The following is a 20,338-nucleotide window of genomic DNA, read 5'->3' as shown; positions in this document are numbered from 1 at the left end:
AAACAAGATGTAAAGGTATAAAATTTTGTACATTGTATCTTAAACTTGTATCATAATTTTCAACATCCAAACCTGAAAATTATGACTTATGGTTAAAATGCCTTAGGCATGAGGTGTCTGCTCAGAATAGCAGTTTTCCCTACTCCTTCCAGACCTCAGCCAGGACTTAGTGAAATGCAAAGGGAAGAAGCCTGTGAGCTCAGTAGGAGACTGATCTGAGGTATGGTATTTACTAATTACTGGCTGGTCATTTTTTTATAGGACTCTTGCTTTTTCTTAGATTCTGTATTTTTTTGGGGGGGGCTCATGATTTTGTTACCGCTGTTGACCGGTGATGAGTTCTTGCTCCCCGATGTTGAAGAATAACACCAAAGAAGCATGCCGAGGCAAGGTCAGAGTAGAAATTCGAAATTTATTAAAGGACAGCAGAAAAGACTTCTCCCGGAGGAAGAAGGGGACCCAAAAGGTGGAATCCGTGGAAGTGCGGTTGTTTCCCCTTTTTATAGTTCTTTCAGTGATGGAATGTAGGTTGGAAGGCCCCAGGGGTGGGACACAGGTGGGCCAAAGAAGTAGTCTGAGCAGGAAGGACTTCATTATCAATTCTTTGTGATGGGCTATCTCCAAATCTGTTGGGGGCTGTATCCTGGGCTTCATTAACATTTCTTTGGGATGGGCTGTCTTCAAATCTGTTGGGGGCTGTTCATTAATACTTCCAGGTGGACTTTGGCATAGGGCCTTTTTGGAACTTCATTAACATTCCATGAGTTGTCCTGTTTTCCCTGAGTCATTCCCAGCATGGCCTCCATTTTAGATTTCACTCGATATTAGACTCGATTTACCTAACTACACTGACTACCTAACTTTAAATCTGGCTTCATTCCCCCCTCTAATTTGGGAACTCCTTACTGCTGTAAGGAAAGGGGGCGAAGAAAATCTTTCTGGCTTCTTCAGGCTGACAAAATGGGGCGATGTTGGGGCAAGCAGTTTGGAGTCCCCTTTAAAAATTGGGTCTATTGAGTGGTCCATGATAGGCTGGAGGGCCATTTGAATGATGGGTGGTCTATAAGAGAAACAAGAATTCATTAGTACTGGAACCATATTGATGCAGCAATAAATGCCATAGCACAGGAATATGCCAATGTGTATGATGGCAAAGACAAAGACTAACAATGTTTACCACCAGGAAGTACCAAGAACCAGAAGCTGAGATATTGTTTCCATGACAAAGTTGCTGAGGATATGACTTCTATCTGAGCATGTAAATCTTTAAGGATATTTGTCACATTGCCAGAAATGTCAGCGATGTAAACACAACATTTAACTTTTAGGTTACAGATGTCCTTTTTTTGAGATATTAAATTATTAAACTATATCATTTGATCTTGCAAAATCCTTTTACTAGTATGACCTGTGTCTATTAAATTTTGTTACCTAGGGCTGGATAACCATACTAGCAAACACCAAGCCTACCTGTGTAGGTTAGGAATATCTGTGGGCCTTAAACTAAAAACTACTCTGGCAGTTCCTTTTGATAGTTATCAGGCATTCCTACCTAAGAATCTCTTTTGTAGCCTCCAGTTTTACTTATTGTTGGAGGTTACATTTAACTATTATAATTATTTAAAATGTCCAGGAATAGCTGTGTTTTGGCTTCGACCGTTTTTGCTAAGTGTTTAAGATGAAGCAAGTCAAACTGACTTTGTTTCCATCTATTGTTACCAGTCAGCTGAATTACCCTGGGAGTCCTCGGGAACTTCACAGCAGCTTCTCAGTTCTGCTAGTGCCATTTGTGCTAGGATGGGTCCAGGCCTTGCTTGACCATGTGGCTTCCCTCAGAAGCATCAGGGATGTCTCCCTTCTCTGATGACCCTCCTCTTCACAGCAAATGCACTGATTGGCTTTCTGTCCTCCACTGGTCTCATTAATCTCCCTGATCAGGAGGTTATGTGGCCTAGAGTTGCAGAGCCCTTTGGAGAAGACCCTATCCCTGATTCAGACTGACTCAGAGGGCAAGAGCCAAATATTGGTAACTTTAATTTTAAAACTTAATCTTAAACATCCAGCAAATAAACTTCAACAGCCTTGTATTAAGAGTACTGGGCTTTAAAGTCTATCTCTCTATCCTGTAGGTGATAACTCCCCATCCTAAGTTAACCCAGGTTGTGAGTTCTTAAAGCAGTACCTCTTTAAAACATTAACAGGCAATCCTTAGACCATCTAAAAGCAAACTACAAAACAAAACTAACTAGGATAAAAACATATTTAGTTTATGTAATAGCTACCTTGAATTCTGGCAGAGTTATACATTATAATCCCCTGTTTGAGGTCCTGGCAATCGTGACAAAAACAAACTTTTGGACACAACTTTAAATGCACTGAAATCTGGCCTACTTCTTTCATAGTCATTTTCACATACAGTGAGATGGGACATAGAGCCTTATCTCAAGGTGGGGCTCTTCATAAGTCTTAAATACTATAGTTCTGAAGCTAATCTTTGCTTTTTAGACATCATTTTACAAAGCCTACATAAATTGCTGCTCAAGTTTACATGAATATTAGCTAACACAACATAATATCACATCTAAAACATGAATTAAAGAAAGGCTGAAAGCTTTTAACCTTTTGTAGAAAAGTAGCAAAGTACTTTTGCGTTTTGCAATAAAACCTTTACATAGATTAGGCTATCATTAACTTAAAAATACATTTAAATTGTATCTCAGTGTAAAAAGCAACATGGAACTTTACATCTAAAGCTTCTACCTTACAGACTTGTATATCTGGAAGATATGAACACATTAATGGCACCAATTACATTGATGTTTTTATATTAACCAAGTTTAGCTTTTAAAGGAATAACATAGCACAATTCTCTAAAACAACAGCACTTGTTTAACCAGCTGTTTAATTTCTTAAAGAATACTTTGTTCAAAAACTTACACTTATAACCAACTTGCACAGACCTTCTTTATTACTTACTTAAACCCTCTTAATTACTCAATCCAGAAATACATTTTTCCTCTATTAAATTAATATCTAGAACCTTCTAGTTTCTCTTTCATCTGTTAACCTCCTTCTGTTCACATCTTGAAACAATACTTGTAAACCTTTGAATCTGAGCAGATTTCATAGACATTTATTAGGGCCTTTTTTGAACACCTAGAAAAACTTAAAAGCTTAATTTTAAAGACATCTTTACTTTTATCTGTTTACCAAATTTAAATTGAGCCATTTGAATCACATGAATCAAAGATATTTGGATCCATTTTTAATTTTTCATGAGCGCTCCTCATCTGTCAATTGTCATATCACTGCATGATATATGGACATACACACAGACATACCGACATACAACACTGACATAAGTGTAACACATAACACAAAAGGCCTTGCAGATTTTTCAGGTGAAATCTCATTGCAATGTTTAAAAAAAAACTCCAGTTGATCAAAAATAGAACTTATCAGAAAAACATTAACTTGTCTGTAGGAACAAAATCATGAGCTCAAAAAAATATAGAATCTAAGAAAAGGCAAAAAGTCCTAGAAAAAATTGACCGGCCAGTAGTTAGTAAATGTCATACAATTTACTCTTTGGTTTAATCTAGTTTGAGTTCCCATAAAAAGACACTTTTACTCTTTTTTTTTCTTGGGCCTGAGCTCCAAACTGCTTCTGTTTGCATATCAGCGTAAGCCCTGGCTGAGGTCTGGAAGGACCTGGAAAACCGGAATTCTGAGCAGAAATTTCATCCTAAGGCATTTTAACCATAAGTCACAATTTTCAGGTTTGGAAGTAGAAATAAGATACAATTTACAAAATTTCATCTTTATATCTTCCTACACTAGAAAAACTTGCTCACACAAAACTGAAAATAGAATCTTTCTTGATAATATAAAAGCCACCATCAGAAGAAGTTCCTTCAGGATCATTAAGCTACTTTCTTTGTTCTGAAGTTCCTAAAGTTACATTAAATCACCTGGAAAAAATCCACACACTACCATGTATATCTAAAATTAAGCTTTGAAAATTCCCAAGACTGTTGCTAATTAATGTCATTTTAGTAAGCCAGACCAATGTTTTAATTCAACACTTTTCCTAAATCCTACACACTGAGAGAAACAGATACCAAATCATAATTTACTATCCTTGCCCAAATCAATGCACTGTATACCTAGTGAAACCTCCTTAGGCTACCCAGTTCAAAAATTGATGAAAAAATAAAACAATGATTGGGAGTTACTTGCCAACTTGGAAGTAGAGTTCTTTTAATTTTCTATCCTAAGTATTTAAGTTCTCTGGCATGAACTATCTGAAATCACAAACTAAACAATTACTTAACCCTAACTTTTAACTGCAATATTGTGCAATGCTTCAGAAACCCATTCAGATACCAGATTGTTAAAAAAAAAAAAAGCACATTTAGCCAAAATCATCCCCAAGAAACAATCTATAACCTTTAAAACAGACCAGTGACTACCTAACTTTAAATCTGGCTTCAATTTTGATCCTACAGACCTAGGTTAATGTTTTTCTGATCAGTTCTATTTTTGATCAACTAAGAAGTTTTTAAAACATTGCAATGGAAGTTTCATCTGCTAAAAGCCACAGGCCTTTACTATTGTGTTGTATGTGCACACTTGTGTTATGTGTTGTATGTCTGTATGTGCATATGTCTGTATATCATATATATGATATTCAAATTAACAGATATAAGGAGCACTCATAGAAATTTTTAGAAAATGGATCCAAAGATTTTTAATTCACGTGATTTAAATGTTTCAATTTAAATTGGGTAAACAGATAGAAATAATATCTTTAAATTTAGCTTACAAGTTTTTCTAGGTGTTCCAAAAACTAATAAAATATTAATGTCTATAAAATGTCTAAGATGCCTTGGTTCTAGGACTTTCCTTCAACAAGGAAAAAATGGCTAACACCATTCAATACACTTGTCTAACATTTTGATAAAATAAGTAAAGTAAATTTGATATGGGATTACTCATTCATGAGTCATTTTTTTAGATATCTGATTGATTTACCAATAAGTTTGTTTTTACAATCAGTCATGTATTAAAAAGACAAAGATTTCTTAAAACATATGTTTACCTATAACATTGTGTTTATTGACTTTTATTTCTAGAGCAAGTAATCTTAAAAATTAAACAACTGGTTAAATAAGAACTGTTATTTTAGACCACTGTTCTGTCATTTCTTTAAAAACTAAACTTGGTTAACATAATAACATCAATGTAATTGTCATGCTATTAATGTGCTCATGTCTTCCACATATACAAGGCTGTAAACAGGAAGCTTTAAAAGAGTGTCAAAGTATCAAGCTGGTGTTCTAAAGTTGCATGGTAATTTTAAGATATATATATATATATATATATATATATATATATATATATATATCATATATAAATATATATAAATATATATATAAATATATATATATATAAATATATATATTTATATATATATGATTATATATATATATGATTATATATATATATATGATTATATATATATATGATATATATATATGATTTATTTACCTGTTATTAAAAAGATATGTAAAGTTTTACATTACTTTTTACATTGGGGAACATTTTAAATGTATTTTTAAGTTAATGAGAGCCTAATCTAGGTAAAGGTTAATATTGTAAAGCACAGAGTATTTTGCTACATTTCCATAAAAGTTAAAAACTTTCATCCTTTCTTTAATTCATGTTTTAAATGTGATATACTATGGTGTTAGCTAATATTCATGTGACCTCAAACAATTTGTGTAAACTTTGTAAAATGATATTTAAAAGTCAAAGATCAGCTTTAGAACTAGAACACTTAAGATTTATAGAGTCCTGCCTTACCTGAGAATAGGTTTTGTGTCCCATCTTACTACATATGAGAATGACTATGAAAGCAGTAGGCCAGATTTTAGTTCATTTAAAGTTATGTTTAAAAGTTGTTTTTTCTCTGTCAAGATTACTAGGATCTCAAACAGGGGATATAATGTATAACTCAGCCAAAATTCAAGGTAGCTATTTCACGAATTAAATGTGTTTTTACTCTTGTTAATTTTATTTTGTAATTTCCTTATAAATGATCTAAAGATTCCCTGTTAGTGTTTTGCAGAAGTATTGTTTTAAAAACACAACCTGGGTTAATTTAAGATAACAAGCCATCACCTACAAGACAGGTAGGATAATACAGACACCAATTAATAAAAAAGATAAATAATTTTAAAGTTATAGACATTAAAGCCCAGTACTCTTAATATAAGGCTGTTAAAATTTATATTGCTGGATTTTTAAGATTAAGTTTTAAAACTAAAGTTAAATTAAAAGGGCCAAAAAACCCCAATATTTGGCTCTTGCCCTCTGAGTCAGTCTGAATCCAGGGAACAGGGGATTTCTTTAAAGAGCTTTACATCTCTGGGCCACATAACCTCCCGATCAGGGAGATTAATGAGACCACTGGAGAACAGAAAGCCAATCAGTGCATTTTCTATGAAGAGGAGGGTCATCAGAGAAGGGAGACATCCCTGATGCTTCCAACGGAAGCCACATGGTAGAGCAAAACCTGGACCCATCCTAGCGCAAATGGCACTAGAAGAACTGAGAAGTTGCTGTCAAGTTCCCCCAGGACTCTCATGGAAACTCAGCTGACTATTAACAATAGAGAGAAAAAAAGTCAGTTTCACTGCTTCATCTTAAACACTTAGCAAAGTCAGTTAAAACCAAAATACAGTCATTCCTGGGCATTTTAAAATAATAATAATAATAATTATTATTATTATTAAAGGTATACACCTTATGTTAGCCCCCCAAAAAAGACTGGAGGCAACAAAAATGATTTTCAGACAGAAAAGCCTGATTACTATAAAAAGAGACTATCAAGAGGAACTGTCAGAGTAGATTTTAGTTTAAGGCCCACAGATATTCCTAACCTACACAGGGAGGCTTGGTGTTTGCTAGTATGATTATCCATCCCTAAGTAACAGAATTAAAGGTTTCTCTATTAGATACAGAGGTCATACTAGAAAAAGTATTTTACAAGATCAAATGACATTAAATTATTAAACTGTATCTTATGGGGAAGGACATCCATACACTAAAAGTTAAATATTGTGTTTACATTCCTGATAACTTTAAACATGTTAAAGATTTACATTCCTATATAAAGGCCTTGTCCACTCTGGCCTTATTATGGAGACAGTTTCTCCTGGTAAATATATATATACTTCTCAGCCCTCGCACCCCCTGCTGAGAGGACTTCTACTATACAGTGACATGTTCCAGCTGCTGCAATGTTTATTCAGTACTCATGTTTTTTGTTTCTCTCATAGAAGCACCCATCCCCACCCATAGAAGAACAGGACTTTACAAACTGTTCTTCCCCACCCAGATTTCAAACTGAACTGACTTCTAAAAGAAAAACTCATGTACCTCACACCGTGCCCCCTCACATCACCCCCTCTCAGCTCAGAAGGAGCCAAAACAAGTGATGCCCCTCTTCTTACAACAATGAAGCCAAAAACATACACAGTCAATATAAATAATTAATAAAGTCAGGTCAAATCTGGGAGACTGGTTTTGGGTAAGTTCATAAAAAGTTGGAGACTGCTACCTGAGGCATTAAAATTCCTTCAGTGCTCTTCCCCTACCCTATTAAAGATTTAAAAGGGACACATAAGAAAAGGGGGGAATGATAGACCCAGCCTGATTTTCTCTTAAAATTGGAAGCCATCTCGCCACAAAGCCATGAAAAGATAATTTGAGCTTTACAATAAATTACTGCAAATTCGGAACTGCCTTGGAATGCCTGCCCATGCCTTAAACTCACCCATGCCTGGTTCTCCCTGACCAGATAGCAGCCCTCTCTGAAACTTTAGGGATGCCTCATTGATCTTGGCCTTCCCTGGCCATATAACAACCCTCTCTGAGGCTCTAATGAACTTCATAAATTTGGATGTCGGGGTCAGCAAAAATGTAAACTAGCCTTTGTGTAATGCTCCTCAGAGTTTTGTTATCTATAACCCCCCTGTGTGTAACTTTGTGGGCCATAAATCTGGGCTGCAAGGACACAGCAGGGCTGTCTTGTTCCTATGGTTTTTGTTGGGAGAGGCAGCCCAGCTGGCCAAAATAATAAGTTTGCTTTAATTTGATTTTAATTGGGGTCATTGGTCTTTTCTTGCATCCTGGTCTAACAGGAGCCCACCAGCTGCTCTGCCCAGTCACTGGGAAGCATAGTCTGCCTGTGGGCCACGGGTGCTCTGTGAGCTTCTGCACATGGCCCTTACTGCATGTGGCCCTCTCTGCACATGGCCCTCACCACCCATCCTAACCCTTGCCCTCCCTGCACCTTTCCATTTCCAGGGGCCCCTGCCCTCTCTCTTTCCAGGACCTGATGCAGTAGCTTCCCCACATAAGGGATGGTGTGGTGATGGTCTCCCTCTGCCTGACCCATTTCAGCTAGGTCCATGTGCTCCAGGGCCATGCCCAGGGCCAGGAGAGAGAACATGCCATCCTTGTTGGCTAAATCTTGTCCTTCCTCTATAGATATCACTTTTAATTTGTTCAGGTAACCACCAGGTCAGGGACATGGTCACTGACTGATTCTTGGTGGCTGAGTAGAAACTGCTCAGGACTGCTCCCTGTCCTGGTGCACCTGATACTCACTGTGCCCCTCTGGTGCTTCCCTGTGTTGAATTTCTGTTGGCTTCTGTCTCTCAGTTTCCATCTCCAGCTTCTACTAACTTCCTGATCCTGGAACCTGGGGACATTTTTCTTGTAGATCTCTACATAGTAATCAAATAACTTTATGATCTTTATGATTCCAGGGGGAATCCAGGGCCTGTGAACGTGGAGCCTGCTCTACCTGTGGCCACACCCCAGGGCTGTCATTTCAGTTTGTGAAAACTGGCTTCACCTCATGGTGAGAGCAGTGGTCTGGGTGCCTGAGTATGGCCTGTTTGTCAGCTCAGGACACGTGGTCCACCCATCACCCCACACTCTCCCTCCTGGGAGGAGAGCCCTCCTGATCCCTCCTGCTGGCTCTGCTGGGTCTGCAGGGTGAGCGTGCTGCCCACAGCCACCCTCTGGGTGAGGACAGACAAGTGCTCCTGTGTCAGCCATGGCCATGTGCCTCTTGTCTCAGCCCCTCCTTCTCCTGACCTTGCTCACCACCACAGCCACTGTCCAGCTCTGCCCTGTGAGGCCAGCTTCTTACATTGACAGGAGACTGAGGCCAGGAAGAGGCTGTCCTTCAGGCCTGGCCCTTTCTCCTAGCACTGTAACCTAAATTGGGTTCCTCAGCTGTGCACCCCTGTGGCAAGTGCCTGAGGCCATCAACACATGAAGAGGGGCTTTCCTTTGGCTCCTGACTTCCAGTGCTCTAGTCCATGAAGAGAGGAGTCCACTGCATTCACACCTTTCCTGGGTGTGCCAGGGGCAATGCAGAGAGCCCACTGTGGGGACAGCCTCTCACCTAGTTTGAAGGACTCCAAAGGGAGGGAAGAAGAGATGGGGTCTGACAGTCACCTTGCAGGGCATGCCCACAGTGATTGACAGATATTCCATGAGTCCCCAAGTCCTAAGGGGTCCTCACTCCCCCAGAGCCCAAGGGGCTGCAGAACAAGCTTAGCACACTGAATTTTGCAGGACAATTATGCACACTAATCATTCTATCCCTGGAAATAAAGCTCTCACCTCCATCTCATAATGCAGACACATTTAGTCATCATCCTCAAATTCCTCAAGGCACAAATACTTTAGCAGAACCCAGAGTCCAGTGCAAAGACTCCAAAAGATTCAGGAAAACCCTACAGTGGGCCTTAAGATCAAAGAGGGCTTCCATTCTCCTAAGTTTTATGGAGGGCTCTCGGCAACCACAATAAACAGTACAGCTGGACATACCCTATGGACTCCCTCTTAGTGATGTTGACCTGCAGCCTCCTGGGCAAGTGCTGCTCACTGCTGCCTCCTCTGATCCAGGGGTCTCCTCAGCAGCCCTAACTCCATCTCACAGCCCCATGCATCACCTGCCAGGAATGCCATTAGGGACTCTGACCCCTGACCCCCATTGGACCTCCCAGCCCTTCCTTTCAAGCATTCAAGTAAGCCTCCCTGACCCTGTAACTCTCACAGTCTGCCCCCTGCAAAGCCAGCATGGTGTGGCTGAGGACAAGGTCACCCTCAGCAGGGAGCAGGTCCTGGCCTCCCTTGAACCATGGTTGGGAACCTCTGAGCCCCTTGCTGGCTGAACAGGGGAAACCATGCCCTGGGCAGTCTTGGGTCAGCAGCCCAGAGCTCTCTCCCACAGGCCCTGCCCTGGAGGGTCTTTCAGATCCTCATCTCTGCCTCTGAGCTGGGGAAGCTGGGCCTTGTTGATCCCTGGGATCCTGAAACCCCCTCCATCCTCTGGGTGCAAAGCCCTGGGCTGCTCCCAGTGGAGCTGCTGGCCTCACCCTCCTGGCCACAGCTCCTGGGCTGCACCACAAGTGTGCTGCTCTCCTGGCCAAACTGCAAAGCCCCAGCTCTGCCTGCACTGCCCCTCTCTGCCCCTCCCTGTCCTGCACATGGCCTGACATCAGTCAGGGGGCCACACGCCAGGGCCTCACCTGTGCCCTTGAGATAGTCATCCCACAGTCTGCTCCACCCTGAGTGAGCCCAGCTCCCACCAAGTGTGAGGTCACCCACAAAATGGGGCTCTGAGGTTGTCACCAGGTGCGTCTGCCTGGGAGTTGGAGGAAGGTCTGTGGGGCAGTGATGTCCAAGATGAGAGCAACAGCACAAACACTCCTCTAACTCTTGCCCGATACGTGCTGTTGGACACAGTGGCCACCACTCATGCTGCTGTGTGTGATTTTACATTTGTACCATGGAGTTAGCACTGTCCCTGGATCATGATTTTGTACATGTGTTAATGAAATTAATGGGTGATAAATGCCAAGCAGAAAAATTGGCAAAAGTAATCATCTTCTCTTAGCCCTACTATTTACACTGTTCTAACCCATGACACTCCCTCCTGCTCTCAGAGCTGCTCTACCTGGGCCTCCACCCAGAGCTGCTACATAGCAGGAGGACATGCAAATAGGGCCTCCCTCTGCTCATGAAAACCAGCCCACCTGACCCTGCAGCTCTGCACAGGAGCCCAGCCCTGGACTCCCAGCTCAGCCCACTCAGTGATCAGGACTGAACACAGCTGCTCACCATGGAGAGTGTGCTCAGCTGGGTTTTCCTGGTGGCTGTTTTCAAAGGTAATGAATAGAGAACCAGAGACCCTGAGTGTGTGAGTGGACAGGAGTGAGAGGAAGAGTGGATGAGTGCCAGTGTCCTGACCAGGGTGCCTCTGTGTTTGCAGGTGTCCAGTGTGAGGTGCAGCTGGTGGAGTCTGGGGGAGGCCTGGTGCAGCCTGGGGGTTCCCTGCGACTCTCCTGTGCAGCCTCTGGATTCACCTTCAGTAGCTACAACATGCACTGGGTCCGCCAGGCTCCAGGGAAGGGGCTGGAGTGGATCTCATTCATTAGTCCTAGTAGTGGTACCATAACCTATGTCGACTCTGTGAAGGGCCGATTCACCATCTCCAGAGACAACTCCAAGAACACAATGAACCTGCAAATGAGCAGTCTGAGAGCCGAGGACACAGCCACCTATTACTGTGCCAGAGACACAGTGAGGGGACCTCAGTGTGAGCCCAGACACAAACCTCCTGCAGGGCGCCCAGGGCCAGCAGGGGGCGCTCAGCACACAGGAGCTCAGGGTCAACCAGGAGCAGGAGCAGAGCAGGGGCAAGTGCTGCATCCTGCCTCTGGGGGCCTCTCTTCTATTAGTTTACACTTTTTCTTTACTTTAGTGAAAGGTATTTACACGGAATTTACTCTGGTGTGTTCATATCTGCAAATGGGGCCTTTGGTCAATTTCCCTCCACCTTCCTCCTTTCCCTCCTCCTCCTTCACCCCCCATTCCCTTCCTCCACTGCTCTACTATCCACTCTATTTTGATGTCCCTCTGTCCCCTTATTTTACTGTACCTTCCACTTCTGAGAGAAAGCCTCAGCCCTTGACTCTCTGAGTCTGAGTCATTTCACTTCCCCTGATGTTCTGCAATTCCACCAATTTACCAGAAACACTCTCATTTAATTCCTCTTTATGGTGGGTAAAACCCCACTCTGTACACACCCCACATTATCTTTACCATCCATCTGGTGACAGACATCTAGGCTGGGTCCCTCCCTTGGGGGCTGTGAGTTTCTGCTATAAACTCTTGTGTGCCTGTGTCACTACAGAATGCCTAGTTTACATCTTTAGGACTGTGACAAAACTGGAATACCTGGTCATGTGGTGGTGTCTTAGTCAGCTTTTTTGCTGCTGTGACTGAAAGGTCTGACCAGAACCACTTAGAGGAGGAAAGGTTGATTTGATGACTCACAGTGTCAGACGTCTCAGTCCATGGACAGCAGGCTCCATCCCTCAGATCTCAAGGTGAGGATGAACCTCATGGTGGGAGACTGTGGAGGAGGGGAGCTGCTCACATGATGATCAGGAAGCAGAGAGAGACCCTCACCAGATACAAATATATACCCCAAGGCAACCCCCATGCCCCACCTCCTCCAGCCTCACCTGCCCACCTTCAGTCACCTCCCAGTAATCCCTTACAGGGGGTTAATTCACTGAGGGGTTAAGTTCTCTGACCCAATCATTTCCACTCTAACCCTAGTTGCAGTCATACATGGGCTTTTGGGGGGACACCTCACATCCAAACCATAACACTCCACCCTTGGCCCCCAGAAGCTCATGACCACCTCACAATTCAAAATACATTTAGTCCATTCCCAAGATTCCCCATAGTCTCAATAGTTCAAGCCCTGCCCCAAGGTTCAGGTCCAAAGTCTCCTCTGAGCCTCAAGGCAAACCAGCATTGTGAGCTCTAAAGATCAAAGCCATTTACAAGAATCCACTATATAAAGGTTCAGAGTAAACATCTCCATTCAGAAAAATGGGGGCACAGAAGGAAGGGCTGGGGCCAAGGCAAGACTGAAATCCAGCTGGGCAGCAAGTCCTGGAGCTCCACGTCCAGGATCTGGGCACAAGGCGTGGTGACGTTCTCTCCAAAGTGCTGCTGAAGGCCCAGTCCTTGTCCCAGATGCCAATCCAATAAGAGGACACGGATTTGAGAAAAAGGAGAAAGAGGGTTTATTGCTTTTCAGAAAAACAAAACAAAACAAAACAGGGCACTCTTGTCCCAAAGGTGTGATTGTACCTCAAAGGACACCTTTAGAGTTCACACAAAGTCCAAGGAGCAGGCCATACACCACAAGGTCACACAGAGATTTGTTGTCAGCAACAGGAGGCATAGCAACAAGGCTGTCCCTCCAGGAGAGCAGCAGCCTGTGGCACTTAGAGAGCAGTTTATAGCCCTCAAGAGGCATCTCCTGAGATACTTAGAGTACTTAGGAGTTTAGGTAGGGTGGGATGATCTCAGGGTACTTAGGAGTTTAGGTAGGGTGGGTTGATCTCAGGGTACTTAGGAGTTTAAGCTGGGTGGGATGATCTCAGGGTACTTAGGAGTTTAAACTGGAGTGGGGTTGATCTTAGGGTACTTAGTAGTTTGGGGTAGGATGATCTCAGGGTACTTAGGAGTTTAGATAGGGTGGGGTTGATCTTAGGGTACTTAGGAGTTTAAGTTGGGGTGTGGGGAATCTCAGGGTACTTAGGAGATTAAGCTGGGGTGTGGGGAATCTTAGGGTACTTAGGAGTTTAAGTTGGGGTGGGGTGATCTTAGGGTACTTAGGAGTTTAAGTTGGGGTGGGGGTGATCTTAGGGTACTTAGGAGTTTAGCTGGGGTGGGGTGATCTCAGGGTACTTAGGAGTTTAAACTGGAGTGGGGTTGATCTTAGGGTACTTAGTAGTTTGGGGTAGGATGATCTCAGGGTACTTAGGAGTTTAGATAGGGTGGGGTTGATCTTAGGGTACTTAGGAGTTTAAGTTGGGGTGTGGGGAATCTCAGGGTATTTAGGAGATTAAGCTGGGGTGTGGGGAATCTTAGGGTACTTAGGAGTTTAAGTTGGGGTGGGGGGTGTTAGGGTACTTAGTGAAGCCAGATTTAAAGCTGGGTATTTAGTGTAGTTAGATAAATCCTGTCTACTATCAAGTAAAATCAAGATTGAAGGCCATACTGAGAATGGAGTCCAGGAAAAGGGGGATTGAAAAAGTCCCCAAGGCTGGGAGCCCATCCCAAGGAAATGTTAATGAAGCAGCTCTCAGCCAACATGGAGATGCTAATCCAAAGTCCTTCCTGCCCAGGTTACTCCTAAACCCATCTGCCCCTCACCTTCTGGGCCCTCCCACCTGCAATTTATCACTGCAAGGTAACAGAATCAAGGACAGGAATGGAACAGGAATGCGGGAAAGCTGAAAGAGAACCTTAGCCATAAAAGGGAGAAGATCTTGCCCTTCCTGGTTCCACCTCTTGGGTCCCCTTCTTCGTCTGGGAGAAGTCTTTTCTGCTGTCCTTTAATAAAGCTTCAACTTTCCACTCTAAACTTGCCTCGGCGTGCTTCTCTGGTGTTATCCTTCAGCCTTGGGGAAGCAAGGACCCGTCACCAGTCAACAGCGGTAACATCAGGAGTTTAAGCTGGGGTGGGGTGAGCATTCAGCAGGCACATCTTCTTCGGGAAAGTTAAGCAGCACTGCCTCAGAATCCAAACTTTGGGACTTTTGATAAAATGACTCCTGACCTGAAATGGTGACTGAGGCCAATATTGATCTGATGCCAATAGTGCCCATCAGCAGGAGCAGGGGGCTGTTAAAGAGGTGCCTCCAAGGCCACATTCCACCTCTTCTCTGTTGCAGTTGTGACTCACCTGTTCACTTGGGAGAGAGTCCTTTCTGTGGTCTTTGGTGCCATCCCCAAAGTCTGGAGTTCTTCTTCCTGTGGTGGGTGTGTGCTCAAGGACAGATAGCTCTTCCTAGGATGGGGAAGAGAGGTAATCCAGTTTCCCCTTAGATTAGGGAGGGGGAGGCTGGGGAGGAGCAGGGAGAGAGGAAGAGAAGGAAATGTGTCCATTTTAACATGAGTGCAGTGGCAGAGCAGCAAGGGTTCTACTCACAGCCTAAGGTGGCCACTGTCACCCTTGTGCTAATTTGCAGTTCTAACAACAATTAATGAGTGTAATCCCCCAAATACTCACCAGAATTTATTACCACTTGTGTTTTTGGAAATTGCCCTTCTGCCTACAGTGAGAGGAAATATTGTTGCAAAGGCAATACATTCCAATCCCAAGGCCGAGATCATACTGAATGGAAAAGCTAAAACATTTCCTCAGATATAGGAACAAGACATAGATGGCCCCTCTCACCACTCCTACTGAACATAGTCCAGGGATGTGCATTTTAACTCAGGTGCATTTACACAGGAACACAGAGCAGCATTATTGAGGCTGAAGTGACGGCTCTGGGGTCCCCTGGGTGAGACCCTGAGGAAGCTCAGAAGAGTCTTTTCCATCAACTAAGGGGAGGGTCTTCAGTGGGATTCCCTGAAGGGCTGTCCTTGGGGCTCTCTGTACATCAAACAGTGAGCTAGCCCAGGGTTGTGTTATACTGGAATTCGGGACCCCCAAAAGACCACCAGAAACCCAGATCGATGTAAGCAGCAAAGAGGTGTTTATTGAGAGCTAGCTGGTTCCTCCTCGTGCACACAGCAACTGGTGACACTGACAGGGTTTGCAGCAGTTTTATACACTCTTTGGGGAAGGCAGGGACCCCACGTACATCATAGCATCTCTTAGCAAATCACCACACACTGCGCGAAAATCAAATAACAACTCTAAAACATGATTAGCACATTCACTGGTGGGAACAAGGTGGGTAGGGGTGATTGATTACGAGAGGGGCACTCCTTTTAACTGAGGGGAATATGTGCTGAACTACATGGTTTCCCAACATGTTATCAACCACCATAAACTACTGGGAGGGTCATCTGGCATCCCAGGAATTTCCCTGTCTCATGCTGATTGGTGGCTGCTGGGGAGTTGCTATGGGTCCCCACCTAGCCTGACTGAGTCAGGGACACCTGGCCCAGCAGATCTCTCCTGTGATTTGTAGATAAAGAACTCAGCAGGGTGAGTAAGTGCCTAGGAGTGCTCTGTGGGTATTTCCCAAGGACAGGGGTCATGCCCCCTTCCTTGGACAGGCTTTGCTCTGAGGTAGAGGCTGGCTTTACAGACATGAGAAACACCCAGGGCCTGGTCTTCCCAGAAGAGCAAGTGGGAGGACCTCTGTGCCTGCAGCTCTGAGTGGGTGACACAGACGTCCCCCCATCCTGCAGAAGCTGAGCTCTGGCCCAGGAAGCAGCTACCACTCTCTCTAGCCCACTCTCTGCTGTGGAAGCCCTCACCAGGGCAATCAGGACACAGTCTAGGGGACTCCAGACCCCAGGGGCCATTAGTGTCAGTCAAGTCCTCTCCCTGTGGCCATAGCCTCCCTCCTAATCAATCCTCCTGAACCAAGTTGACATTACTATTTCTAGAACTTCCCAGGAAGTGAACAGGACCTACCTGCTTCCACACTCAGGTGGAGGGCCAGACTAGGACACATGGCCCCATCCATGTCAATACATCAGGAATTTACCAACTCCCCTAAGCCACAGCCAGCAGGGACTCCCATCACTCGTCCATGCTGGGGAGGGTCTGCCTCCTACCGCAGTGATCATGGCCACTTGAACATGGCCAGGCCCTGCAGTGGGTGGGTTGGATCATTGGTGATAACATCACATACTATAGCCCCATCCTTGAATCAAGGGTCAGGGTCACCACAGACACACCCAAAGTGACCTTTCATCAGCGTCACTGTCTCAAAGCTGAGGGCATGTTCAGTCTCACTGGGAGACACCTGTGGACGTGTGTGGTCAAGACACAGTGTCCCAGCAGGGAGGTCACTTCCCACAGGGAGATCAGGTCCTGCAGGATCTCAGGTCCAGCAGGTGCTCAAGGCCTGCCAAGGGAGCTCAGGACCAGCAGGGGGAGCGCAGGATCCATGGGGGCACTGAGACCATCAGGAGGCTCAGGACCTGCAGGGTGCCCCAGATCAGCAGAGGGAGCTCAAGTCCAGCAGGGGAAGATCAACAGGAGCAGAGAGGGCTCAGGACCTGCAGGTGGCTTAGGGACAGTCGGGGCATCAAGAGCAGCAGAAAGCTCTGGACCAGCAGGGGGAGCAGAGGACCAGCAAGTGGAGATGAGGACCACCAGATGCTCAGGAGAAGCAGGAGGCTCAGGAACATTAGGGGCATCAAGACCAGAAGAGAGCTCAGGGACAGCAGGGGTCTCAGCACCAGCAGGGGGAGCCCAGGACAAGGACATGAAGCCCAGGACAAGGACAGGGAGCTCAGGACCTGCAGGGGAAACTCAGGGGAAACTGAGTGCAGGGCCAGAACCAGGGGCAGGTGCACAGGCAGTCCGTGCTGGTGCTCAGGGTACGCAGTCTCCTCTCTAGAGAGGAGTCCCCAGGGAGCAACTCTAGCCGTGTGACAGTGCTCCAGAGTAGCACAGTTCCGAGGAAACAGGAGCTCATTCTCACAGGAACAGAGGCAGAGCTTCAAACATGGGGGCAGAAGTGCCTCTGCCCTAGTCTCTGCGTCAGATCTGAGAAGTTCAGGGGAACCTGCTTGGTCTTCTCCCACCAGACCAGCAGCAGACTCCTGGATTCTCATCAGGACAGTCTCTGGGGGCTGGGAGGAAGCCAAGAGCATCCAAGCTCTGTAACCCTTAAATGCAACAGGTTTCAAGTCTCCCTCCTCCACCTGCAGACCTGCCCACACCAGACTCAGAACTGAACAAATTGTCTTTTTAACCAACTCATGTTCATTGTTCACGTCTCCCTTTCCCTGTCCTCACCCAGAGAGTGCAGGCTCTTGTCTGGGGTCACAGGGCTCAGGCACTTAGCTGGAGGCAGGTGTGGTGAGCCTTGGCCACTGCAGGCCCCTGGGTAAGGCAGAGGGGATTTCTTAGTCACCACGGCCCAGACCCTCCTGGTGTCCCCTGGAAGGACAGTTTTCAAAAGTGCAAGTGACCAGGGAAAATGGGGTCTGGTTGTGGAGGGGAACTTGCTCTGCTCAAACTTTCCTGCAGTCACTGCCACCACCTGGGCTTCAGGTGACTTGCAGGACACCCCCGTGGGCTGTGAGCTCTGGGGGACACTGTGCAGGTCTTGCTCAGCCGTGTCCTTGTGGCTGCAGCAGGAGGCCAAACCCTGGAAGCGGCAGACTGCTCCATGAATGTCCTCCCTGCTGACCTCTGTGCCAGAGTCCTGGTCCTCCCTGCCACGGATTTCCCTCCTTCCGCACAGAAGAAAGTGACCCCTGCCTCTCCCCTCAATCTGTCAGGAAGAAAACAGTCTCGCTTACTGGACAAGGATCTGTTCTCAGCCACATGGGCTTTGGGAGAGCATCTTACAGAACTCCCTTGTTCCATCCGGGGAGACTCTGGCGCAGAAAGGAAGCAGACCACCCGTCTCCTAAGAGTTTCCCTGTTTTCTCAATGTTCCTTTAATTTGACTTCTGTCAAACTACTGTCCATATAAATTTAGTTTCTATAAAGTCATGGGAAAACTAGGGAGTTTGTTGGAGGAAACCAGAAATGCTCTTGCTCTTATTGCTTTGTATTTAAAGGCCTTGAACATGACACAAGCCGTGTGCTCTTAAAGCCCATGGGAAAGGCGTCTGGGTCTTGTTAGACTACCTAGCACAGCACCCTCCACCACCAGGCAAGCTGGCCCAGGGCACATGGACTGGGGCTGGCCGAGCCCCCATGCAGGCTGTGATTGCTGAAGGGGGAATGAGAGGAGGGTGGAGAGGAGTGTGCCCTCAGGGGTCCCTCAGCCTTGGTACCTGGCCCCAAACTCTGAGGGCAATGACTCCTTGGAGGGCAGTGGAGGAAGTTTGGAGTTTTTGTAATTCTGAAAGAGCACACACTCTCCCCTTGGGAATTTCCCACCACAACCTTAATTCTCTGCTTTTTCTGGTTTGTGGAAACTGTCTCCATGGCAACACTACTCTAAATTGTCCAATTTTCTCCCCAAGGGCTTGGTTTCCCCTGTGCCTGTTTCCCCAGCAACCTGGACTTTATGTGCCTATCGGATTTCCCCCTGTCCCCATGTCCCTGCCATCCTTACACAGAGCTCAGAGCAGCAGGACAAGGCTCTCGTGGTGCACAGACCTAACCGGGCACTTGCACTGAGTAGGATGTAAACAATGTCCTTGTCTGTAATCAGGAGGAAGAGGAAGTGCCCTCATTTCCACCAGCGTGGCCAGGAATCATGCATGTCCAGGGACAGAGGGAAAGGAAGCAGAGGGTTTGTGCAGGAGTGCAAGGGAGACGGACGCACCAACTTGCAGAATGTGTGCGGTGGTGACCTGATGCGTCCCCTGGACAGCATTAGAAAGTGGACAGAGTGTTTCAGCGCAGTACAGTGCTGAAGCAGGAGCTGTGCTTCCTCACCAGCAGGAAGCTGCAGCCACAAGTCACTCCCAGGAACCATGAAGGATGCTCTCTGGGGACAGGCGTGATGCGTGAAGGAATCCACATATTTTTACTACAGCATGAATACATTTGTTGTTCTTCCCAGAAGAAAGAATTATGCAAGATGGCCACCAAGTCTGGAAACCAGGAGAGTGTTTAACAAAGAATTTGTCGTGGGTGACAGAATATTACTATCTCTAGTTCTCAACTAAATGGCCACCCCACAGACTGCATCTTTGAAATAGGGCAAAAAAAAAAATACGAATTCATCAAAAAAGATGAATACTGGGTAGCTTTAACAGCTTCTCACCACTAGATGCATCTTCTAAACAAAAACTAAAGACTCTTTAGAAATAAAGATATATAATTAAGATTTAACAAACATATACAATATTTCATTCATGAATGACTGAATACACTTTCTTCTCAGCAGCACATGGATCCTTTTCTAAAATAGACCATATCTCATGCCACAAAGCAACTCTTACCAAACAACAAAAAAATGGCGATAATATCTTGTGTTCTTCAGATCATTATAGAAGAAAATTAAAAATCAATGATAAGATAAAAAATGGAAGCGTCTTTAACACAGTGACTAAATGATGTGCTACTAAATGATGAATGGAGATCAGAAGACATGAGGGCTGAAATTGAAGAACACTTAGAGGTACTGTTGTAGGGACAAACGAGGCGAGGCACCAAAGAGAGCAGGAAACAGTTTTATTTGGCTGCAGCCAGGTTCAGAGGGCACAGCTTTTGCTGTAATCAATCAATCCTCTGAACCCCGAATTCAGGGAGTTTCAGAGTTTTATACCCAGCGTGTAAGGG

General features: G+C 45.0%; 1 long non-coding RNA gene and 1 gene segment (V, D, J or C); one reads left to right on the top strand and one right to left on the bottom strand.

Moving 5' to 3' along the window:
• Positions 1-392: 392 nt before the first annotated feature.
• LOC144377983 (uncharacterized) overlaps positions 393-20,338 on the bottom strand; it is a 37,771-nt gene continuing 17,825 nt past the window's right edge. The window contains exon 2 of the long non-coding RNA XR_013439369.1: positions 393-1,060. This is a non-coding gene — a long non-coding RNA (uncharacterized LOC144377983). The remainder of the gene's footprint in view (positions 1,061-20,338) is intronic.
• Positions 11,154-20,338, top strand: part of LOC101957805 (immunoglobulin gamma-1 heavy chain-like) — a 203,225-nt gene continuing 194,040 nt past the window's right edge. Inside the window, 1 exon segment of the C gene segment in view lies at positions 11,154-11,255. Within this exon segment, the coding sequence occupies positions 11,210-11,255 (46 nt within the window).

The sequence above is a fragment of the Ictidomys tridecemlineatus genome, chromosome 5 (genome assembly GCF_052094955.1).
Source record: "Ictidomys tridecemlineatus isolate mIctTri1 chromosome 5, mIctTri1.hap1, whole genome shotgun sequence".
Taxonomy (NCBI): domain Eukaryota; kingdom Metazoa; phylum Chordata; class Mammalia; order Rodentia; family Sciuridae; genus Ictidomys; species Ictidomys tridecemlineatus.
This window is presented reverse-complemented; position numbering and strand designations above follow the sequence as displayed.